This window comes from Pholis gunnellus (assembly GCF_910591455.1).
Source record: "Pholis gunnellus genome assembly, chromosome: 20".
NCBI lineage: Eukaryota > Metazoa > Chordata > Actinopteri > Perciformes > Pholidae > Pholis > Pholis gunnellus.
The window spans coordinates 8,378,287-8,404,327 of record NC_136547.1 but is presented as its reverse complement, the minus strand read 5'-3'; the positions used below and the strand labels follow the sequence as shown (position 1 = coordinate 8,404,327).

The window sequence follows — 26,041 nt, the reverse complement described above, 5'->3', positions numbered from 1 at the left end:
GGCACAAATAAATACAATGCTACAACATTAGAACCACTATATTATCAAGGTGTCGCTTGCATACTCTGCCATGCATTAGATCTTTTAGAAAAGGACCAAAAAGATCAAACAATACACACACTACATGGTCAAATGAATGTTTGCATTTCCTGGTGTGCTAGCGTGAGTTTCCCGCCAACACGTTCTCACTCCCAGCTAGTTAAATACAGACGCTTGGTCGGTGGCTCACAAGACCTGCACAGAAACAGAGTCTGTGTTCCAAATCCTGAGGGAAACTTGTCCCTCCACACTCACCAATATAGAGATGGCGCCTGCAGATTGTGGGTCTCCATTAAAAAACGCTATATTGTCACGAACCCACTGAAGGTGACTTGATCCAGGGAGCCCCAGTTCTCCTGTGCTCGTTTAAAAACAGCAAAGAACTAGTCACTTGGTTAAGTGGTATTTATCTCACACCATCACCTGACGTTATCATCAGCAGCACTAGGAAACCTAGAGACCTCTAGAGACCTCTGCTGGCAGACACAAGCAAGTGCAACTACTGACTTTTCTCTACCACACAACTCTCACAAGACTTCAGACCCCCTGCATTGTGACAACCTGTAATTCAACCTACCATAGATCCAACTTATATTAACAGGAGACATAGACACTATTATGGTGCCGCAATTTACTATATATAACACTTGATCCCCACTATGTTGCATTTATAAGCAGTATAAAAATGTATAAATGGTTTGTAATGCACTATACAACACTAGTGTAGTTGCAAGCACATAAGGACATTGCTACATGTTAATTAATGCGAGGCATTTATAAGTGGCGAATAAAGTTATTATTCATTATTGATAACATAGCATTACATAGTTATAATCATATGTATTCATTTATAATTTGCTTCAAACCTCCTTCATGTGTACAGACTCGAAATAAATGCTTTATACCACACTGTTAATTTGTAAAAAGTCAATCTATAAGTGCATTTTAGTTGATATTCATTATATACAATCACTTAATAAAGGTTTATTGTGATCTATAAAGATGTAGTCAGCTGTTTTCAATTTGAATATTCATGTTATGATCAATTCAAGCCCTAATCAATGTGTGTATTTAAACCATATACCTAAAAGGTCAAATGTGTTCCAGTCTGATACCGTAATAATCCCAAAATACTGAGTCGATACTGAATGACGACCACAAGCACGCACTGGTAAGCTGCCGGAGGTGAACATTCATACTGGAAGGCCCCTCCCATGAGAGTGAAACTGGAACTTCTGGGTTCTATTTTAAGAAGTAAGAAAAACCTCATTTAAAATCCCATTGACATCCGTCACACAGCATGTTGTGTGGTTCAATATGTCGAGAGAAGGTCCGTCATCTTTTGGATGATCTAATATTGTTGTTTATTCAACATTTCATGGTTTATTTTGGCGTACTTTAACGAACACAATTTCTCATGAGCCCCAAAAGAGTTGAGTCCACTGGTGTGTCGAGGGGTCGTGGCTCTAATAACAGCAGGACAGAGAGAAGCAAACGCTGCACGCGTTGATGGACAGCAGAGAATACTTTAGTAAGAAGTACCTGCGGTATTACATTATCATGGGAGCTGTAGCCTAGTTTAATTTGGGTAAACTCAGATGTTTCAACTTCTAATAGCAACTGCTGAAGTGGATCTCAGTTTGTCTTAGAACACACTTCATTTGTTAAAGAAATGCTGAATGAGGGAATTGCTTTGAGTTACAGAAGCTATAAAAAAGTAGCTCGCCCACATGTGAAGTCATGGTTTAAAATGTTGAACTGATGATGGCATTAGAGTCAATATTTAGGGGGGTGACCGAAGTTATTACAGTTCCTCTACCTGTATATAGGGGTACTTGAAATTGTGGATTTCCTGAAACACTATCGCTTTAGATTCTTGAAAGTTCATACATCCTCCTGGACGTGCTACGGATACTCCTCTCCAACAATGCCCTCTTCTTTTCCCATGCACTGTTTCCAAAACATGTTCGTGCTCTGCTGCAACCTCTAAGGAACGACAGCGAACCCGCAAGGGCTCCAAAGGTGGATTAGCAGACGGGATTCCTAAATACTCCTCCACCTGCTGCTCTGCACCTTTCACTGAGCCAAGGAACGCGTGCAGGAGCACTGCTATCAAGAACAGGTGGTGGAGAACGTTTCTCATAGCTGATACAGAAAGAGGAAATAGAACTGCAGCAATAGTGACTTACATACTATCTTATAACTCAGTCCTAAAGTGCAAAGTACGTATAGCTATGGACAGATAGACAGGTGCGTGGAACAAGCAGGTTTGATTCAGCCAATGGCCTGAAAGCAGGAAGCACTACCTTTTGATCGCACACGCTTCAGTCCCTAAAACATCCATATATGGTATTCCTGGATACTCCTTAGTTACTTTAACGACTCACAAATGTGCAACGAGGATTTGAGTGAAACACTCGCAGTTGTGGAGGCGGCTTTTGAAGAAGTTTATTGGCACAGTTATAGCAGCAATGTGTTCTTTGTTTATTAATCTCAACAACAGTTTGTTTCTATTTGGCTTTTGAAAAAAAACAAAAAAAAGAATCTCTGGCTAATAGTTTTAATTTACAGAAAATGAAAGAAATGATGACACTTTGAGCTCAGTTGAAGTGATTGTCAGCACAATTGCATAAAGTGCATATATGCAACATAAAGAAAGTGAAACTGAGAATATGTTCTGCTTTAGTTGCTACATTCTTAGTGGTTTAGTCTAAAGATACTCACTGTTTATAAATAGATGCAGTATTGTATGATTATGATTATGTTTCAGGGCCGCAAGGTGTTGAAATATAAAATATATAGCAATGCTGTTACGTGGTGACACAACTGTACCCGGTGCTCAGTGTTGTAGCATGTTGTCTACGTTGTAAAGTGTGAAGATGTAATATACTGAAATACGGTACTTCTCTGCCTTTTTTTTTTTTTACAGATAAATATGTTAAATACAGTCTATGGAAGTATTTTCAGCATCAACAGCCACCAGTTGGATTCAAAGAGACAAATTCTGGCCAGTATTGCACACCGGTTTTCAACCAGTTCTGACACATCGGCCGCTGAACTCTGCCAACTCCATAGCAGGAATATTAGAACATCCACTTGTCAGAGGACCAGACCAAGAGTCCCCCCCCCCCCCCCCCCCCCCCCCCCCACACCTGGTCTCAGTAGAAAGCGGGGTTTGTGTGCTCGATGACGCAGCGTCGGCAGTGGCGTCGAACAAACCGCAGAGCCTCTGGCGACACCTCGCAGTCCTGCACGTTGAGAAGCTGCAGCTCGCAGCAGTTGGCCGCCAGAGCTTTGAGGCCTCTGCCCGTCAAGCTCTCGCAGGCCCTGAGACTCACTCGCCTCAGGCCTTGGCAGTACATGGCCAGCTGCTCCAGCCCGCTGTCCGACACGAGCGGGCACTTGCCCACGTCCAGGGACTTGAGTCTGGGGCAGCTCCTGGCCAAGTGGCTCAGGCCGTGGTCCGTCAGCCCCTCGCAACCTCTGGCGTTCAAGTAGCGCAGTCTCGGGCAGTAGCGGGCCACGTAGCGAACGCCCACGTCGGTTATGCGCGTGCAGTGGGCCACGCTCAGGTAGCGCAGGCAGCCCTCCAGGCGGGCGACCTCCCGCAGGCCGAAGTCCCCCACCAGGCGGCAGTCGCTGAGGCTAAGCTCCTTTATCGAGGGGCAGTGGAGAGCCAGTTGGCGCAAGGCCTCGTCCGTCAGTCGGATGCAGCGGCGCAAATACAGATGTGTCAGGCGGGGGCAGTGGGAGGCGATAGTTCGCAAGCCCTCATCCTCGAGGGAAAAACAATCGGTCATGTCCAGGTAGTGGATGGAGATCTGCTGGCCGTGAAGAGGGGACAGCTGGAGCGAGGCCTCCTGGGTAAGGCTGATGCACGTGACTTTGGAGCAGCCTGGAGGAGGACGAGGAAGCAGAGGTTTGTCAGCTCATAAACAAAGGATTTCTTCAAAGTAGACTGTTTTTGTTGCAAGGATACATTCAGAAAATTAAAAGTCCATCTTAAAACAGCCTTTTTTAAACAAAAAAGACCATTACCCACTTGATTCCTCTAATTCAGATGACTAAATGCTGATATTTGTATTGTGCCCCCCTTCTATTACATTAACAGTACATAGGAAGGGATCTCATAGTGGCCAGTTTTGAACAGGAGGAATGTTTACAGAAAGCAAAAACTGTTTAAACGTACATACGGTCATGTGAGCATTGTTTTAAGACGGACTTGAAAAAATGTGAACGTTCCCTTTAACAGAATTCATTTTTCAAGATGTTTTCTGAGTCGCCACTTGAGGGCGCCACAGTAAAAACCTGCTGTGTTTGGCTGCACGCCTGCAGCAAGAAGCATGAAACTGTCTGAGTGCAAACGACTCCAAGAAAACCAAAATTGTGGTGAAAAATAATCGAAGGCTGATGTCCTTACCAGTTGAAATAGTAGACTTGATTTTCATTATTCTGTGTCGTTCAAATGAAAGCCACAAGTGGGCTATTTCTTTTTTTTTTACAACAACGGGGCTAGTTTCCCGGTGCTAATGGTGCAGGCGTTGCTCTGCCACCTGAGTCCCGTCCAAGTCAATGTTATTTGTGTCACTTAATGAAAGCAGCAGACCGCTCTCCTTACTCACGACGAGGTGAGTTCTGCTTTTGGCTAAAGAAAGCCTTTCTTCTCCCACATGGGAACTTAAGGTTGGCAGAGCTGCTCCTGCTCCTCTAATGGTTTCACCAGCTTTAGTAGAAACGACTGAGAGGGACCGAGGAGAGGAGATTTAGTTTGAGGTAAAGACACACATGTGCGTGATGTCGGGTAGCGGTAATAAAACCGAGAGCCCATTACCAAACCATTATGGCAAGATGTTAGAGAAGTGCATTTCTTTTTTTTACCTGAGAGGTTCAGGTGTTCCAGGCTCGGGCAGCGGGACACCACCTCGAACACGGCCTCGTTGGAGATGTTATAACAGCCGGCGACCTCCAGGCGGCGCAGCTCCGGGCAGCACTGGGCCACCACATGCAGCCCCCGGTCGGTGAGCCTTTTGCAGCCGTTCACCACCACCGTCTCCAGGGTCAGGCACACGTTCGGCGTGTCCTGGCACAGCCGGTGGGTCAGCACCCTGATGGCGCGGTCGGCGTGAAGCAGCTCCCCGGTCAGCCGGACGGTGCCCCACAGCCTCGGGTCCCACGCCAGGTTGTACCAGCGGCGGCACGCGCGCGCGCAGCGGCACAGCTGATTGGTGGGGAGGTGGGAGAAGATCTGCAGCAGGGCGTGGTCGGGGAGGAGGTCAACGAGGGCGTGGTGGTGGCTTTTGGACTGGCGCGAGCGCGTGTGGGTGCCGGGCTGGGAGTGGACCACGGCGACGGTCTCGGCGCGGGCCGACGAGGAGGAAGAGGAGTTGGTGTCATGGCCGTTACTGGAGAGGGCAGGTGAGGAGAGGGAGGAGGACTTGGATGGCAGGATAAGACCGGGGCTGGGGGTGCTCAGAGTCCGGGTGCTGGAGTCTAAACCTGTAAAAGAAGAGGACAAGATATGTGAGGAAAGAGAGGGGCAGATACCTGAAGACAATGAGAAGTTCATTTTGCTTTTTCTTTGGTTCTTTTTCTTTGGTTTTGAATTCTTAACATGCTTTATATGTCTATGAGCCTTGAAGGGGTAAAATATGCAGGTTTCGTTTTCTTATTGTCAATCTTGTTAAAACCTTTTCCTCAAACCTCTTCTCATGCAGAACACACATGATTTGAGTCAACAATAACCAAGTTTCAGACCTGGTCTAATGTCGTATTGTTGAAGAAAAGGCAGCAAAATTGCATTTTTTCTTGTTTTCACGAATAGAATGAAAGTCTCACACATCTGAAACAGTGTTTGAAGCGGTCTCTGGAGTCTACTTGTTAGTCTTGTCTGGAGACAGGGCAATGAAATAACCCTCATGCATAAAATAAGGCTTTCACATATCTGAAAGTGGGGTTTTAAAACAGTGATTTAAAAGTCGAACACTTTTTTTCACAACAGTATCGGCCCTTACATTTGATCTTAATGCTGTGCATTGCAAGCCAATGACAAGGCAATCTTATCTAACAGCACAAAGAAACTCGATGTGACTAGTTTGGGTCACATTGCAAAAACCAACGATCCTACGATTCCCATAATGCAACCTACAGCATCCTTTCACTAGACCCTCCCTGCCTGGTAAATACCAACAGATTCTGAACTCCATGCACCCAGTTTGAAATGCAGGCTTAGTCTCTAAGCCCTAACTGAGATAACCCTTGGGTTATTTTCTCGTGACTCGTCAAAAGCTGCGTTCAGAGCCACAGAAGACATTTTACAGCTGTTTCCACATGCTGAGATGTTCCCCTTAAAAGAGTACGCCACAGATTTAGCATTGCTTTTCTGCATTGTTGGACTCATGATAGACAGTTTAATAAAAAAAAAAGGATCAAAACCGATGCAGCAGAACCAGAGATATATTATCTTTCATTGTCCACATCAAAACCTGGCGCCTACATCACCCACAATGCAATTTGACCAACGTGATTCGTGTGTGTTATGCTAGAAGCTACTAATGTAGCCTGAAGAAGAAATTAGCAACCACAGAGGTTTGGGAAGCTCACTTCTCTCGAACTACAGATCCCCAAATTTGTTTTATTTATCAAGTGACATCACTTGAGTCATTCAATCGGATTTCACGAAGCTCCCTCTGTAGCCAACAAAAAGCTTTATGCAACTTATGCAGTCTAAATCCTCAAGAGTTGTAAACAGACTTTTAAAGTTCCTCTTTAAAACACAACATGTATTCTCCCTTCTTCGACTATGATGAATTTCTTACTTTATCACTCTTCAAAAACAGCTAAAAAGCTGAGGAAATAGGTCAAGAAGTGCATGATGATGGTGCCATATAGCCACACCAGCTTTTATCATCAACGAGGAGGAGTTTCCATGGATCTCGATATCGTGTTTTTGGATGTTTGGGGAAAAAATGTGTCACAGGGCCTCTCCATCAGATGAACTCTGTGGCTTCAAAGCGACCAGCTGAGGGGCTGACAATGTGCGGTTATCCCTTTGTAAACACTGAGGCCCTCCTGACAGATGTGCGCTCATCGCCGCCGCGTCTGAAGACGCAGCTGTGAGAATCTGGTGGCTGGATCCCATCACCGTGGCGTGAGCCCTCCGCCTCATAAGCCAGGGCGTCGGAATCGTACTCTCGGGGTCGACCCCATCACACCGGGACACTGAGTGCTCTTCTCTGATAATATCTGCGTCTCCCCATCACCCCTCCAGCTTGTCTTGTCCAATCCGGAGGACCTTAGTGGGATTGATAGTCATCACTAAAAGCATTTCAAGTAGTCACGAGTGTGATGTCACTTACAGCTGTCCAACTACGAGTCTGCAGGCTTTATGGGCAAAGAAAAATGAGGTGTTATCATGTTTCAAAATAAATATTATTTTGTATGTTTGAGACTTATAGTTATTTGATGGTAAGGGCGAGTCTCAAACTCTGTTTTTCAAAGTGTTAAGACTATCATACCAAAAGGCAGTGTATCAGTTTTGGTCCAAGGCTCTTACTTTTACAGAGTGGACACAATAACAAGAACACCAAATGGCCCTTTTCACAGATGATTGGTGTGTGGTGCTTCAAACTCTGACGCTCTAGGTACCCGTCTAGCATCAGCTTTGGACGTGTCAGTTTCCTGTGTCTTTTCAAAATAATCTTCAAAAGTAGGTTTACTTCGTTTTTAGGTTTACTTGGCTCGGTTTAGGCAACAAAACTACGTGGTCAGTTCTTAGGAAAAGATTGTGGTTCGGGTTAAAATATGGTTGTTTGTAACTTACGTATCAAAAGTAATGCAAAATAAGTCACACGGGACATGAACACTGGTCTCCTGGGTTCATGTCTGTTTCCCCGACCTCCTCCATAAGTGGACTCTTCTTGTTCTTTATACTACGTCAGTTGCTCTGACCGTCTAATAATAACGCTGATGGGTTTACATTAGAGTTAGTTGAAAGCCTGGTGCTTCTCACACAGACGCTAAAGGGTGCCTCTGTGCATTGATGTGGTGAGTCAACGCTATGGTAGCTTTAAGGTGGTAGTTTGCAGTGTAGTATTTGAATAGACGATACTCAGGTTTACTTTTAGTACCTTGCATTCCCCGATGACTCCCGTACATTTACACAGATATTATCTTATCAACACTTTATCTACATACACTCCCAGTCATGTAGATTGAACCATGATTGAACCGCGTTGGTTAATGGACTCCTCAGGACCGCCAGTCAGCTGGCTCCCCACAGCGTATGTCAGCATCTTCATGAAGAATGGGCCGCATCCTGCCTGTCATGTGGATTTGTGTGCTGGGACGGACAGCTGGGCAGTGACACCGTCCTTACGACCGTCCTGCAGATCTGTATTCCAGACCTCGGCGTGGTCCACCTCCCTCCTCGCCTCTGATGACATCCACAGACTCGCCCCCCCCCCTCTCTCGGGAACATGTCCACCGATTCACGGCTACTTTACCAACTCCTCTCTCGTGTGCCTTAAAATTCCCACTCGCATGCAGATTTGAGAAAAAACTATGAGTGCCGCAGTCCAAAATCCATAGCGTGATAAAGTCTGCACTCAGTTCAGGTTTAATACATCACATTCTTGGGTGGTCTGCCAATGATTAGCTCAACTTTTAATGTCTGGGATTATTTCCTTGAGGTCATCTATCTTATTTTAGCTGTGTATATCTATCTTAATACAAAGGATTTAATGGTTTGAGATCCTTATAAACACCTCGTCTATTTCGAATTTCACACACCTGTCCAAATAAGTCATGACAGTAGTGGTGCTGGTAACTGCAAGTATTGCAAGATTCCTGAGTTAATACCTAGCGATTGTGGAATTATCCAACAGGGGCTGGAAACCACACACTATGCAGCACAGAGCTACATGAAATCAGTATATTTTTGCCAACGATTCGCCTGCAATTAAATCTTTTCATTAAATAATAAGAACATTCATGATATAAGCTCATATATTTACACTTAAAAAGCTGAATTCAAGTGTCAACCCCGAGGCAAAGATCTACAAAAGTCTTGACATGCAGGAGAAGATCGGATTGCATTGCTTGAGTCTTCATGAATGCGTGTCTTTGTTGTCCAAGTCCAAGCTAATGCGATGGATTCTGCACGCAGGAGATGAACTCATCTGCCACTGGCTAAGGAGCAACTTCCAAATTGCGTAATTACATGTGTCACTGATCAGAAGAGAGCTCCAAGCGGAGAAACACAGTGCTACTAATTAGACTGCATCCACCCCCTTCCCTTCTCTCAGAGTCACACTTCCACACAGCTGGTGGGGAAAGTTAAATGAAGACAGCTTTGCAGATTAGCGTGGTTGCACTGGATTTTGGATAGATAGCACCTGGGTCTCTTTAAGAAGGCCCAGGTGTTATCTATCTGTTTTAGCTGAGTAAGGCATATGTTTATCCAATCGCCATCGATGCTGGAAATGATCTTGTGATTGAAATATTTACTTTTCTTTCAGACTTTGAAACTTCTGGAGATGAAATAAGTCTCTCCCTTTTGCATCTGAAGAACCGTTTTTCAGCAGTGTGCGAGCCTTTTGTTCCATGTGATGATGATGCATTTGCAATCAACAATCAATCAACATTGCAATCAATGTTTTTGAGGACTTACAATTTTAGCAATTAGATACTCTATTCTCCATAGTAAGAAAATGATGTATGAATGCAAAAAAATTGCCAAGCATGATGAAATAATCAATGTTACTGCATGCAAAATAAGCACTTCATCAGGTGCAGAAAGTATTTCTCATCCTGAGAAAGGTCAAATCCTCAAATCTCATCATCTGTCATAAAATCAATGCCCTGCATACGCGCCTTCTAAATAACAACTTCTTTTATAACTACTAATATGAACTCTATGGTATACAAAGTCTCGCAATATTCTCAATTATCAACTTCCATGTGAATCAGAAAAGTTCACTCTTGATAAACTCGAAGTCGACTTACTGTACTAAAATGTTTCAGAGCTTTCAACTATATCGCATCTAAGTGTCCCTTGTGTTGGGATTGTGGGATCTGGATGGATTTTACCAACCGTAGTTATCGTGATCTCGACAGAAAACAGCAGGCCTGGAGGCAGATTTTGGGTAAGTTGTTTTCATATATTTAAACTGTACTGTACGATTAATTAGTAGGAAACGTAAAGTTCATGGTGTGTGTTAAGCTAAGGTAAGCACTCATTTGGTGCTTACCTAGCAACAACAACACACAAAAAAAGATCTGATCGGGCAACAAAAGGCAGCATGGTGCCCCTCGCATTTCCTCCGATAAGTCTGTAAGACTACTACAATTTCCAAGGTCAAGAATTAAGTTCATGCTTAAGCCGACAGACATGAGAAGTCCTAGAAGTGCTATGGACAACAGATCTATCTCCATGACCGCTAAGCAAACTCAGTTAACAAAGACCATCTGAAACAATTAAAAGCTCCAGAAACAGCTAGCCAGTGGAACCTTGAGTTATATTTGTTTGGTCCATAAACCCGCAGCTCCAAACTCTAACCAGAACAAAACTTTGGAATCTGTAGAAGTTAATCAGTGTGGTGTCTTATTTTATATCTATGTATCAGTGCAAACCTATCATTAACAGAACAGATACCATGCAGCTGTTAAAATGCTCTTCAAGGGAAATGTAAGTGCAGATGGTGGGAGACTCAGTTCGGTTCAGGCAATCAGAGAAGAAACAGTGGAACATCTGGTCTTTACCCTGGACAAAGAACAACGGAACAGTGGTGAAATGAAAGAGAAACTCATGCATTTTGAATGTGCGTATAGCCACAGAAAGGCATACTTGGCTAAAATCACTGCCACTAATACCCAAATCTAAGCTGATCCACAGAAGGGCCGCAGCAGGATCCCATTAACATCAACTTACTTCTGAGACACATCTGGATCGGGCTTTGATACCAGTGGTTTAATGTAAATCAATGGAAGTGATCATTGAAAGGACAAGATGCTTGCGTGATGAGGAGGATGCAGCTGCATGTTCGGAGTGATGTCGCTTTAATGACAAAAACCTGATGATTTCTTCTTCTTTTTTTAAGTAACGCACAAAAACAGATTCAAGGGCCTCTGAAAGAAAAGAGGGGCGAGAGAGAAAAGAGAGAGGGAAGATAAATTGGCAAAAGAGTCTGCAGACTTTAGCAGAGATGGAGACAAGTGCACAGGCCGGGTCAATCCAGAGTTTGACGCAGTCTGGTCATAAACCAAAGCCATAGGGATTCTTTTTCAGGATCTCGCAGTGCTGTGAAGCTCTGCTAAGACCCTGTCTGGAGCTCGCAGGGTTATTACCGCTGCATCTGGCAGAACAGACCAATCCATTACCTCAATGCCATTAGCCCTGTGACATGTTCCTGCTCCGCAAACTCCACAAGCTCCACTGTGCTCCCCCCTCCTGCCAAGACCGTGACTGGCCACGTGGTGCACGTGAGGAAATCAGAGATGCTCATTTTCTACTCAAAAGCCAGGAAATCAAATTCAAATCAACACAAGAGGGGTAAAAGAATAAGTATCCGCTAATAAAAGACAACCAGGCAGCAGGGATTTGACTGAAAGAATTGATTTATCAGCACTAAACAGTTACGTGCTCCGGTTTTTGAAAGGGGAAACATCCGACCGAGAGAGAACTCCTGGGATAAGAAACATCTGGGTCTGTCTTGGGTTTTATTGAATACATGGAAGTTGATATTACCGTACAGTGTGGTGGCTGGGCTATCAGCAAAGCCTTCACTACAGGAAGGTCTTACGTCACTGGGCAACCTGAGAGACAATAGGGCCTGCTGGTTCCTTTACAATGTGCACACTCGGACAGGAAACAGACTTCTTAGCTCCACACAACCCCCATAACTCCGCTACTTCTGGACTGCAGCTATTCTCACACTCACTCAGTCTCTAGATTCTGTTTTTTTTTTTTTTTTTAAGCTTGCGCGGCAACAGATTTGGCTCCGCATGAGCCAGGAACTATTACTCTCTTTCCCCGCAACGCAACTAATTTCCTCAGGGGAGTTTTCTGCCTCTTAAAGCCCTTCTGTCAGTTCAAAAGACACAAACGTCTCCACACGCTGGCCTCGTCACTTTATAAATCCACTGCTGAGGAGGACAGCAGACGCACGGGTGTCTTGAAGCCAAATTCAAAAGGCGTGATCTACAGTGTCAAAAATGAGGATTTGTGTGTGTCCATTCATCACAGCACACATTTTCCAGAATAGAGATGGCAGTTCAGACTCCAACAGCCATTTGGCATCATGCTAACCTGATCTGGCCTTTGGCAAATCATTGAAATTCAACATTACATCATTTTTTTTTACAGGTTGTTAAATCAGGATGTCAAAGATGACATTTTTGTTTTTTCATCATGTGCATGAAATGCCGCTCTGTACAGTTTATCCTTTTTGGCAGTAATGTGAGTGGTTTAGAGTGCAGAGTGACAGTCATGTCAAATGACTCAGGAGGGTAACGTTGGCTACACGCAGCAAACAGCAAGACGAACTGCACATCAGACAGGAATGGAAAAGCGAGCGCTGGCCTGAACGGTTGATTTGGTTGTGATGAGGAGCAAATGTAATGATCTCATGTGGTTTAAGCAACAGAACAAGGGAAGAGCTGGAACTTTTTGGTTAAGCTCTTGATGAAAAGGGGTTCACTTCAACTCCAGCAAGAGGTTGTTTTGTCTCAAAGAAAAGCCTTTAGAGAAAGTAAAAAAACTCAAAAAGGTGCTGTATGAAACTTATTTATCAGCTCAGTGATTGGTCTTTACTGTCTATATTGATAATTACATACAGAGCAAAGATGCCATTGTGCAGGATAGGCCTACATCTTATCACAGACTAGGACAGCCATCTAATGAGACGCTTTAGTCTCTAAACATTGTGTTGGCAATCCTCTTAGCAAATTTTAATGTGGAAAAAAACAGGTCAGGCAAAGTTAAACAGCAGAAACTTGATTGATTCCGACAGAGAAATATTTTTTTTATCTACGAAATACGCTTTCATGTCTAGACTTACATGAGAAGATTGATACCACTCATGATTGTATGCTAAACATGAAGCCACAGCCGACAGGTGTTAGCTTAGGTTAGCATAAGACTGGAAGCAGTGGTTAAAAAAGTCAGGAATTTGCCTTTGAAAACTGTCTGTTTGTAAGCCGTAAGCAAACAAGATACAACGTATTCATTTGGAGAATTTAGAGGTGCTGGTAGGCAAGTTTTTGCAACCTAGTACGTTTAACTAGCTGTTTCCCTCTGCTACCAGTGTTTATGCTAAGCTAGGCGGCTGCTGGCTATGCCTTCATATTTACCGTAGTAGAGTCATATCAAACTTCTCATCTTACACTCAGCAAGAAAGTGAAGAGGAATATTTCACAAAATGTCAAGCTATTTGTTTATGTGTAACATGTCATGTTAACAAACAAGCTAAACAAACAATCTGTTAGCTTGGAGAACTGTTTTCACAATATATAATGACAAAATAGTCAAATGAATAATGAAATTATGTAAAATCCTGTGAGCATAATGCTAGAGTGTAGTATACAGTGCAAAACTGTGAAAATATTTAAAGAAAAAAGCTGTTTTAACTAGCGCTAGCATGTTTCTGACGGGATAACGTTTAAGCTAATAGCATGCTACGGTTGTTAATCAACTGGCACTGAGAGTAAACACTAGCTTCTATAACCAAATATTTCGCTAATTTAGGCCACTTTTAAGCCTTAGAAGTCGCTACGAAGATTGACGTGAGTTTGTATTTAATGACTAAGCCACTAAAATGTCCAGGTTTTGTGATGGCTAGCCAAGACCTAACACTGATGGCTCTGAATCTGGACAACCAATGTTTTCTCCACCTAAATTAAAAATCGTTTTGCTTCATAAGAACCAGGTGTTATTCGCACCCAGGAAAGATTATTAAAATTAAAAAAATAAGTAATTTAGTTGTTGTGGTTCAATCTATCCAACCAAGACCCCCTTCAAGAACACTGAAGTTTTCCCCTCATTTTTGTACCATTGCAGCTTCAGCCACAACTGACACTTTGCTGCTTACGTAATGAAACAAACCACAGAGTGAAAAGAGGGGAAGGGAAGGCCAATGTGTCGGTTCAGCTGGTCCACAACTGTGCTCATGTTGCCACATGAAAAGCCCAAAGACCCAGGTGTATCGTCAGCCAAAATCTTACAGGAAGCAAGCGTGCGTTTGGGGCCAGGTGGCGTCTTTCCCAATTCCTGTCAAACACGCTGCTGTAGTAGTACTGAAAAATGTGACCCCGTTATGGCATTCAAAACAACAGGGCCGGCACTTCCTCCATGAGACGGAGCGCGAGAAGACCGAGCAGTAATCAGAGAAGAGTTATGAGATCTGCCTCTCCTTCCCCTCCTCCTCCTCCATCTCCTTTGCTGAACTGCTTTCACTTGGTTTCTTTTTTTCTTTTTTCGCCGCCTTGTTCCGTGCTTTTTCGCTCAGATTTCCTGGCTCTATAAGAGCGGTAGAAGGGGAAGGGGGAGGAGCGAGGACAGCTGATGGAGAAAATCAAGAGGGGGAAAAAAGCATTCTTCGCTTCTCTGTGTTCTCTCTTTACGTAGACAATTTCCAATGAGGATTAGAGGTAAATCTGTTTAATATCTCTCATTGCAATGGCTATAGGCTTGTTGAAAAAGTCTTAAAATAACTGCAGGCTGCTGCTTTGTGTCCTAAGAGAGAATATTGAAAAGGGACTTTTCCTCCACAAATACTGCCTGCATTTAATGAGCACAAACTTCTCGAGGCTGCGAATTCCTCCGCATGAAATGAGAACTATCTACAACACCGCTTCCTCTAATCCTCCATAAAATAGTCAATCACCTGCCAAACATTTCCCTCCAAGGAAACAGATGCTTCTTTATCCAAACATACCTCTCTCTACGGTGCGAGAACGTCCAACACTGCAGAGCAACAGAACAAATGCAGCATTAGGTTTCACCAAAAGACAAATTTTGGCCAGAAAAGTTTGGCTCAAAAGATATACTGCAGTAATGACTGCTGATGAACGATAAAACAACAACTTACATTTACAACATAAGTGGAGGATAACAACCTAAATCTCCTCTGTGCCGTGAAAACGTCCCGGCGGCAATGACACACACACACACCTCGCTGCAGCCTCCTTCGTTCTTGGCGCGGCAAGAATCAACAGTGAAACACTATACGTCTGCTTGAGTAAACACGAGCGAACGGGTCGTCAGCGAGCGAGGTTAGTTTGCAGATGAAGTGTGAGGGATTTGTTGCCTTTGGGAGGGCATGTTGGAGACAGCAGCTTTGGGAACCTGGTGTTTAGACTGCACAGCTGACCCTCAACCATCAATATTAGGAGTGTGTAATGCCGTAATTATTATATCAGAGTACCTGATTCCATCATCCAGCTGAATAAAAAGGGTTTTATTAGTCAGACTAACTCAAAACACCTGAGTGGGTGTGGCGAGCATTTCATTTGCTATACGTAAGTTACAGTGAGGATCTTTTAACGTGTTTTGAATCCTCTATATGACCTCAATCGAGATCATCAGCAAGGAGATTGTCTGTTTCTATATAGTTATTCTTAACGCTCGTCATCGGTGCCACCGGGTCTGATTCCACACGAAATCAGCCAAACTCATGCGAGTCCACCAGAAACTCAGTCAGCTCAGACTCCAGGGGGGCCTCCTGCAGCGACCAGCCGACCACAGCCGGGTTGTTGGGCCCCCTGGAGAGAAGGGGGGCACAGGAGAACCAGAACCAGGACTGAGCGGGGCAGACTGTCAAGATTGAACTACTGCTGCAGGAAAATAAGAGGTTTTCTAGAGAGACCGCTTGGGTCCACAGAAACCGCCAAAAACAACACAAAATGTAACTTTAAAATGACATTCTTTGTCATGGACAAACTAATAAACAAGTGATTGCGGTTGGTAAACTATCGTAGTGATGCTTTAAAAAAGTGTTGGTTGAAAATGGGGGGGGGAAACAGGTAACAAGTTTCAAAAATCTCAACAGAGGACAGGAAGCAAAGAAGTTAAGCGAGTGGTTCGAGGGCTGGTTAAATATCTGCAGGGCTGATGAGGGAAAGTGGGAACAGGTGTGCAGGTGGGCGGGGCCAGTCAGGGGACTGGGATTGAGGGGAAAGGGGGGTAATGCAGTGAAGGAGGGAGTGGCTGGATGAGGGCAGGTGGAACAAGTCAGAGGACATCTAGTGGACAGGTAGGAAACGAGTTTCAGGAAGGTGGGAAAGTGGCTGAAGAGACAGAATGTGACAAAGGACGTCAACCAATGGGGGCACATTGCAGGAAAATTGAACCCTAACTAATCATTGCTTGCAGTCTTTCACGACCTGCTGTACATACAAAGTTAAAAGTGGTTGCATGGTTTTTCAGTATTACTTCATACTCAGGTCTACTTTGAAAATGACAGTTCGGCAGGATGTATACACCTTGTAGACATTTAAAAAATTGAGGAAAAACATTTCTAACAATTTTAATCATTCGGCCAGGAACTTGTGAAACAGCCTACACGCAGGATCGTTTTTTTCCACTTTGATAAAATGACAAACCGACGTACAAAAACAAACTTGTTTGGCTTTAATTGGCCTGATACTTTGTGTTCTGATGCTGGCATTAACTACTAGTTCAACAAGGCTGTAAAAAACGTTATGTAGGAAACACGGATCCATAAAGAAGAAGAATCTGAAGGTTATTCTGCTTTTGGAGAATTGCACATAAATCATGCGTGCTCAGTGTAATCTCACAGTGTTTTCTGATGTGGAAGGACAGAGTCAGCTTTTCCCCGTCACTGTTATCAGTGTTTCTGTGGTCCTTGGCAGACAGAGAGGAAGTCGGCATGTTCATTGTTCCCACCATTCCCCTGTTCCTCAGCTACCTTCCTGGGGCCATTACAAACGGGTGAAGGAGCTGACCTGACCCCCCCTCCCCGTGAGTCTGCGTTACATCCAAGCAGCTGATATAGGAGGACGAAGACGGCGTTCGAGAGTGACAACACACAGGCCGAACATCTCCGGGTGTTGTCAGTTCAGCTCCGGCCATGTCTGGGCCACATTCCTACGGTACCCTGAGTTCGGCTGCGCCAAAGCAAACCCTTGAGGCCCAGACAGGGTCGCAGCGTAACCCCCGCTGGGAGATACTCAGTTTCATCCCACAGGAAGGATTTACTGTGCCTTTCAGTCTGCGGCTAATAAGCAACTGGGTCAGGCCACCACGAGCCCGTCTAAATAATAAATGAAAACAGAGACACTTTGCAAAAGCCTGCCAGATGACTGCCCGGCTCGGTTTGTTTTCAGGAGCAGAATGAGTGAAACTTCCAACTGTTGACTTTGGGGGAACACATGTTACAGGCAAAGGCCTGCTTTCCATCTGCATGCTGATATTAGGGCTGAACAATGATTTAATATTATGGTTCATTGAGTTTTGGGATGATTATGGCATCTGTTAGTTTCTTCTGGTGACTGAAATTGTTATTTGTAGGAAAATTAAACATTTCTCGTTATCAGTGGCTTTGGTTTGTATCCAACACATACGGCTTTAATCCTTTAAATAAGATTATGTGTCTCTTGAAAGAAGAAATAACTTTTCTTACAAATGAAAAGGTACAACCTTACTTGGTCTGGTATGACCTGCAGCTTTTGGTGGATGATGCTCGTTACCTTGAACTCTTCTCTACTTGGGCTACCGTCACACAAAGCTTTTACATTTGCCTGTTTTCTCATAATTGTCATTTGTAGCAACCGTGGTGGCTGTTCAGCAAAGGTTACACAGCGTCTTTAAGTGAAATTGTATGGTTCAGTTGTCCCAAAATATAATTTCAACTGCAGTTAAACACCAGTTTGTTAAATATCAGTTGGGCTCCTTTACGTGTGATTTTAGACAACATTGAGGAACTAAACTGTTTTCTAAAATACGGTTTTATTGGTTTCTACAGTGTTGCAGCGCCCAATCTGACAGAGAAAATTATTTCATTTATTTAGTTTTGTTTGCATAAAACATGCATAGATAATGGTTTTGTTGAAAATGTTGCATTGTAACTAACTAACTGACTAATTACCTCACTCACCGACTTTATTAACGCAGCAGTGACACGACTGCTGCGTGGGGATCTGTAGGCCCTAATATGAAGACTCCCAGCGTGTGGTGGGGAAACAGCCCAGACTACTTCCTGATTAGTTTAGTGGACCACAGGACGAGGTGGACAAGGACTGTGTGACCCGCCACTGTGTGAGTGTGTGAATGCGGTGTATGCATGTGTGTGTGTGTGTCTTTTTAAGGAGGGGGGATTTGACTGTGGCCGTGGTGGTTCCAGAACATGTAATTACTCCCACTTAGCATGGAGGGAAAAAGAAATACAACAATTTCAGTCATAACACTGGCGGGAAATTATGATCGGGAAGCCACTGGTCATGGTCTATACTCTGTGTATATATATATATATATATATATATATATATATATATATATATATATATATATATATATATATATATATCTGCACAGGTTGTTCTCTATGTAGACACATTCAGAACAATTATCAATTTCCACCCGAAATACTCCGGGTGCACACTTCCATCAGCGCCTCAACGGTCAGATTCAAGTGAGTCAGCATTTCCAGCGAAATCAAATGCGTCATCTGCTTCGTCCTAATGCTCACCCACAGGAGGACGTTACGCCTCGCTCAATATTAAGTGAGGTTAATCAGTGAATTAACCTCACTGAAACAAACCAATTTAACACACATCTCGCGTGAAACCAAAAGCACGCCCGGTGTGTCGTGAGGAGTTGGACCCCGCCGCTTCGTTCCCTCAGAGTCTTCAGCTGAGTGACAGTTACAAACACAGGCTGTAGCTGCTATTTGTTTCCTTGCAGGCAGCTCCGACGCCACGAGAATACTACATTCATCATGCCAGAGCAAATTTAAGATTGGTGATGACAATGCACAAGAGGCACGGGGGGAGAGCGTATTGGCGTATGAGTGTGCAAAAGAGTCGGTGAGTCACTGGTCAGCTCAGAGAAAGAGACCGCAGCACTAAGGGAGACCGGCCTTAATGTATCTGTGGTAGGGTTCGATAAGGTTCTTTGATCAAAATCAATGGGTGGGTTTTGAGATTTCATGTTCTCTGTCTGACTCATGCTCTTTAAACATTTCCTGCCCAGTTGAAGTTTAACACACTCCCAAAAAGCTGTGCAGAACCGTGAGGTTTGCTGTGAATGAGCTGTAGGATGCTATTATTACATCTTAGTCTGCAATACTGAAATGCTTAAAGGTGCACTGATCAATATTTTTACATAAACATAATGATCAAATTACAATGTGAAATAAGGTAGGAGTCGCTTTTAGTAATGAACCGACGGTTAATTATCCTCCAACTCTGTTCATCGGCTCTCATGCCTCCAGCTGGAGGCTTTTTCCAGTGAAGAAGCTCTGATAAACCCTCTGTACATTACCTGTTTAGCACCAAACACAAACAACTGACAGACAAACTAGCCGATGAACATTGTGGAGCATTAAGCAGCTGAAGAGACAGATATTTTCCTCAGGATCTGGTGGAGACCAAAAACAGAGCCAAAAAAAGGAAAGGGAGAGTATTGGATTACGTTCCGACACACGACTGTAAATGAACGCTAATGTTGCTCTGTGTCTGCTGGATGTGAACATAAGTTTGCTAACACATTAGCTACATCAACTTTGTCAGCCAATGTGACCATGTTGTGTTTTCAGCTCGTGGCCGTAATGAAAATAATCCAGGTTTAAATGTAGAATAGACTTTTACGGCAATATCCTACCATAAGTAATAATGTTTGTACTTTATTGTATTTTTCGTTTATAGTTCATACAGATATATATTTGTCTCAAATAAATACGGAGACTGTCTTCTGGGTTTATAGTTGCCCTGTGGAGTTTTCTTCTAAACAATCCAACAAAAAAACAAGGACGAGGACTCACTCGTAACAAAATCTGAGCTTCAGAACGTTTTTTTTCACGAGTAGACATTACGTAAAATTCTTTTGATTGAGGGAAAAATTATTATGGCTTGGGAACAGGTTTTGCTCAGGGTTTTGCTTGGCAAACCAAGTTTATCATTAAAATAAATGCTTTCATTAAAGGACTGTTTGGTTGGCACCATGTGGTCTGAAACCTTAAACGAATGAATGAAATGTCATAATAAACTACGGTTTCCTACAGAACATACGCTGAAATTCAAGGTTTTACAAAGACATATGGCACCTGGCATTGCGGTACATTTTCAGCTTTGACTGAGATATTTAGTTCTGTTCTTTTCAACTAAATTTTAAAAAGTTCTGCTTTGACTGACAGATTGTTAAAAATGTATCCGACCTGCTGACAGGGGGCTTCAAAAAGGCATCTGTCAGCTGCAAAGTCTTTTTGAACCATTACACCGAGCGCACAGTTTACGCTCGTAACACATACACTCCCGACAAAGAGGAGCGGTTCGCTGCAGTCGGTGTGCCAGGAGTTGGAAGATTGTCCGTGCATGGAGTATCAACAGAAGGTGAAGCTCTCTTCTCCCTTTTTTTACTCCCCACACCGTCTCCAGCTAAATCCCTCTCTCCAGCACTCGTACCTCCCTCCCTGGCAGTGCTTTGAGCCTGATACGGCCACAGTTTAGATAAGCATTCTTCCACAATGAGAAGCCAGAAGTGTTTTCTTTTTTCTTTTTTTCTGCTCAAACAAAAGCCCAAGAAATGCCTTTGGTTTCTGATGGGAGCTGTGAGTTTGTTTTCAGTTTAGGGTTATCCCAGGAACACGCAGGTTTCTCTCCAAAAATAGGCAGCACAGAAAGTGGATGAGGAGGACAGAGAGGGGTGGGAGGAGGAGGAGGAGAGGGAGGAGGAGGAGAAGAAGGGAGGGGAGTTTGGTTAATGAGCACCAGATGCCTTACCTTCGCTGGTAGCCACATTCTTTGGAGCTTTGGTCGGTGTGTGATCTGTGCTCGAACTTATGTCAGAAGAGATGCTTGAGCTCCCTTTACCTGCAGGGGAAACGGGAAGAAAAACAAAAACTGCTGGGACACAGTGTAGCAACTTTGAGATGACAAACTGCAGTTACGATTTATCAGGGTTTCTTTTACCGCACAGCCTTTGAAAATCGTTTCAGTTGGGAGAAAACACTGTTAATTCCTGTCTGTCAGAGATAAGGTGTTTCATGTTGTATGTATAAGGAGGTATGAAGTTTAAGGAAATATATAAAGCCCATCGCTCTCTGCTTTCATGACTTTTATGCTCCTCACTTTTGGATGAATGGTTAGGCTTGACATGTGCAGAAAGTCTCTGCTGGTTTGTTTGAGTAAGTGTCTGACGAAGAATGAAGTCTCCCTAAACCCCCCCCCCCTCCACACACACACCAGAAACTCCGTCAGCTCAGACTCCAGCAAGGCCTTTCGGCAGCCTGCCGTGGACAGACCCCCAGATTCAGCTTCACTGCTGCCTTTGACCTGCAGTCGGAGCTCCGGCCAGGAGCAGGGCTCCATCTCGCTGCTCCACTGGGAGCCAACACCAACACCCCGCTGCTGGAGACCTAGACCGGATTGCTGGTTCCGCTGGACAAAAAGGGAGGCACGGGAGAACCAGGACCAGGAGTGTGCGGGGCAGACTCACAGACCCAGCTGCAGTAAAATGAGAGGTTTTCTAAAGGGAGTCTGGTGCTAAAGAAAACCGCTTTTGTCCACAGGGGTCGCCAAAAACGACACAAAATGAAAGTTCCTCATACTGTAGTTGTTTTAATAAATGATTAAAACAAAATGTATGATCTGCGGCTCATTCTTAGTCGGTACAAGACTGTACAACAAATGCACAACTCTTGCTTTGTGAGCTACCCTTGTGTTGTTAGATTTAGATTCCTACACAGTAACACAAGAGTGCTACATTTCAAAGAGCCATATTTTTGAATGTGTACCCTCTGCTGTCGGAGTGCAACAGGCCGGACCGCCATGCTGACTGCAGGCTGCATGTGGAGCATTTGTTTATGGCATTTCATTCCTCTGTCAGATCATAAATGCAGCTTTGTGGCTTTCCTGAGACTGAGTATGCGCCTTTCACCCAGCACGAAGAGGTATTCTCAAACAGTCACACCCGCATGCACATCAAGTGCAGCCACCTAAAAAGACCAGACACTTCCCGAAATAGGCAGTAAATATGAAAGCCTATAAGGCAACCGGTGACTCCATATTCAGCCACACGCAAGACACACGATCACACCCACACATACGAAATCATTTGAAGCCAACGCAGCTCAAATGGTATGACATTTTGCGGTGACATCACAGAGCTGCACACATCTGCTACGACTCCTTCAGTCCCCAGAAATGGCTCCGAAATTCACAAGGTCCACTTTTCTAATATGTAAAGCAGAGCGGGGAGCACACGGCTGGGAACACGAGTAATCCTAATATTTAGCTGGTCACAGGACTCTCTTCTTCCGCATGTGCGGATCTGTGCGAGGACGATTGTTTTCTGTCTTTCGTGGAAAAGCAACTTTGAGGAAAGCTCCTGCTTCCTGTCTTCTGCTTCTATAATGTGTTGGTAGAGGGTCGCTGCATAGTTGTGACCAGAGTGTAATTAATTGTGGAATCGCACTTGAAAACAGATGTGCAGACGAACTGCATGAGTTCCGCACTTGTATCAGAGATGCTGGCCTCAGACACTAACGATGCTGATACCATCAATTCTGTGCAATATTCTCTTCTGTGAAATGACTATAAACTTTGAATAAACGTTCAACGAAGTGAATATTGATGACACGAGAGATTTCCATGAAACCAATCCCAGATCTGATATGTCATGATCAGCATTGGCAATGTACTTACATTTCGATTTTCTGGCTTTTTTATAGACAAAACCATTAATGAATGAATCGGCGGAATAATGGATGGCGACAATAATTGTCAGCTGCAGCTCTAGAACCAACATGAGTTTGTTTTTTTGATTGGCTGTTTACAGAACTGAAATCTTAAGGACTTTAACTTTAAGGTGCAATGTTTTTTTTAATTTACCAATAGAAGTGAACCCATCAGACAGCTGGTAAATGTCTGTGAGTGTTGAGATATTAAACAGTCATGCTGTGATATCATAAGAATGTGCATTGTTCGCTATGAAACTTCTGAAAAACCCTCATCTGATGAGCACTTCTTGCTGTAGGCCTGCGTCAACATGTTTCCATGTATCCCTGCACTTAAATCAGAGAATTAAGCTGCATTAATGGTGGATCATAGAAGGTGAATGTCTCCAGCGTCAGACTCATCGAATCAACCCGTGTGAACTCACAAAAGAAGAAGGATTTAAATGGGGGTAGTAGTAGTAGTAGTGGTGAGACTGGATTTGGAGTGCAATGCCTGTGTTTCATGTTGCAATGAAGGGGAGAATTAAGACCTTGTGAATCACTAGAGGAGAATAAACACTGCAAACAGTACTTGACATATTTCCCAGCTGACTAATGCCTGCTAACCTAATGAGAGGGGTACAACTAAAAAGGAAGACTCGAATATGTGCTAGGATCCGTTCATGTATACCTGACATGGCTGGATTCCTGGGTGGAGCTGGTCCACTTGTTATGTTTAACATCATGACTTCCAATCTTTTCTCTGCAGTTATTGACTTAGGAAGAGAGCTCACTGGAATGTTAAATACAAACATCTCTGCTCTGGAGGCCGAAATAATGTGCTCGGCGGAGTCGGAATACAGGTTTTTTTTTTTCCTGAATAAGTAATGTTGAAGATTAGATGAGCAAGACAGCGGGGGAGAGAGGAGGTAGAGTAATACGAAGGCTGATATCTTATACTGACTGAAGGAAGTCTAATAGGCTTATATAGTCTGAGCTGAGCTCATTAATCAATGAATGTTTGGAGCTTTTATCAATATATTGGTGTATAAGAGTCGGTTGATATGTGTTTTGGTTATAAAAAATGTCAAAACAGAAGTGATTTAAGCCGCATTCCAGTTGGGTGAAACGTGTTTCTGAATATATCTGACAGCTGAGTGAGATGGACGGTGAATACCTCTGCCTGCTCGACCATCAGCTCTACATTACTTATGACTTCTTTTGTCTTATGGATCAATACTTGAGGCATAGAGCCAAACATTTCTTCCTTTTTTTTCAATATTGCTTCTTGCTTTTCATTAAGAAATAAGAGGGAACATTTGTATTTTTATTCTGACTAGAATCTCTTAACAAGTAGCTGCAGGAGAGCTAATATATATACATTTTGAGTTACAATATTACGCTGTTATTGTAAATACTTTTACATAAGAAACCATGTAAGGAGGATTTGTTTCCATATAAAAGCTCGGAAACGTTTTTCTTTAAGACATTTTGTGTATTTTTTGCCTTCTGCATGTTTTTGCCTACATTTGGATCGTATGGCAGTGACCAATATGCACAACATGGCTGCCAAATCAAATAACAGATGGGTTTTTAAGGGATTGTGGACAAATATCTGTGGAGTTGGCTCTTATCAAGATAAGACTGACAAAGTGCCCACACTGTTGTCCTTTGACCCGCCTCCACTAAACCTGCAGGAAAGCACTCTTTAAAAAAAAATCCATAAATTAAGCTCCTTGGTGTTGTCTGATGAACTGGCTGCCCTGCCAAGTCAGCTCTTTTTTGACTGATTATGTGAGGCGAGATTTGATTTAAACTAACTCAGAAAACATCACATCATGTCAAACAATATCTGTAAGTTTCATTAGAGCACACAGACAGAGGCTGGAAGTGTGTTTTGTTTAAACTTCAAATTGTATACTGTACTAAGTGTTTAAAATATGACCACCAGATGTCACTCTGTGTGTGCGAAGAATATTAACGTTGCACATCTGTAGAAAAGTGGTGAATATAAAGTCAAAAAGATGCTCCACATCAGCACACATCCTCACAATGTGCAGGTTTTTGAATGGAGTTTGGCACACGTTCATCTCTACGCAAACAGAAAACACTTACACTGTGTGCATATGGGAGCCATGGAGATGTATAAAGGGAATAGTGCTAGTGGTGAAGCTAGCTCACTAATGTCTAGGGAAGCTACAGACCCAAGAAGCTGCACATTGTTTTCTGTTTTGTTAGTTTATGAGATAAACTGTAGCAGATCGCGGTCACATGTTGGCATTTGTTGCGCCTGGTTTGATTAAAAAAAGCTGACTTATGCGTGGAATTCAAATAAAAAGTGATAATTAGAGCACTTACCCTCGCTTCCATACTGTTTTCCATTGTTCGCACCCATTTTAAAGAATACATAATCTATGCGCAACACTCGGGTGTATCAAAAGCAGTTAAAGTCCAGAGTAAAAAGGAAAGTCTTTCCATAGAGATAGACTAGACAGTCGGAGAGTTTCGTGTAGGGCCGCTAGCTCTGACTCCAAATAGTTAATCCAGATGTTGAGCATAGGACGCCTCAGCATTACGCAAACCCAGAGTCCAGACTCGAGCTTCCAGCGGTGCAGACTTTCTATATCTGAACATCCACAGACAAAGAGCGGTGAAGGCTACACACACACACACACACGGAGAAAAAAAAAATGCCGATCCGAGGAGTTCGGAGAAAAGTTTTTTTGTGAAGTGGCCTAAATGGTAAGCAGCTGTTTATCAGGCTGAGTGCGGGCAATCACAGCGGCCAGACAAACTTTGTGAGGACTCGCAGCTCTCCTCCTCTGGATCTGGATTTAAAGAGACCGCAGACCAGAGAGGGCGATGTGGATATTTAAAGAAAGATAAGCCCTACGACGCACTGCGACTCAGAGAGCCGAGGAAGAAGTACTCGTTTCACTTCAGTAAAAGTCCTGAAATCATATACTTGAGTAAAAGTACAAAAGTCTTCAAAGTAACTTAGGTTTAGTGGAGTAAAAAGTACAATATTTGCCTTTGAAAGTGTGTAGAAGTAGCCTGTAAAGTAGCATAAAAATGGAAATACTCATGTAAAGTACTTCAAAATTGCACTTAAGCAC

At 43.4% G+C, this 26,041-nt stretch overlaps 1 protein-coding gene across 1 annotated transcript; it reads right to left on the bottom strand.

Annotated features, from left to right (window-relative positions):
* Nucleotides 1-3,197: 3,197 nt before the first annotated feature.
* LOC306711919 (F-box/LRR-repeat protein 7-like) lies at nucleotides 3,198-25,407 on the bottom strand (the record flags this gene model as incomplete). The annotated part of the gene is made up of 4 exons (XM_079181004.1): nucleotides 25,284-25,407; nucleotides 20,992-21,081; nucleotides 4,918-5,535; nucleotides 3,198-3,934 (listed from the first exon to the last, which is right to left on the bottom strand). The coding sequence occupies exons 1-4, from the start codon at nucleotides 25,318-25,320 to the stop codon at nucleotides 3,198-3,200; spliced, it is 1,482 nt and encodes a 493-aa protein (XP_079037130.1). The 5' UTR covers nucleotides 25,321-25,407.
* Nucleotides 25,408-26,041: the final 634 nt, after the last annotated feature.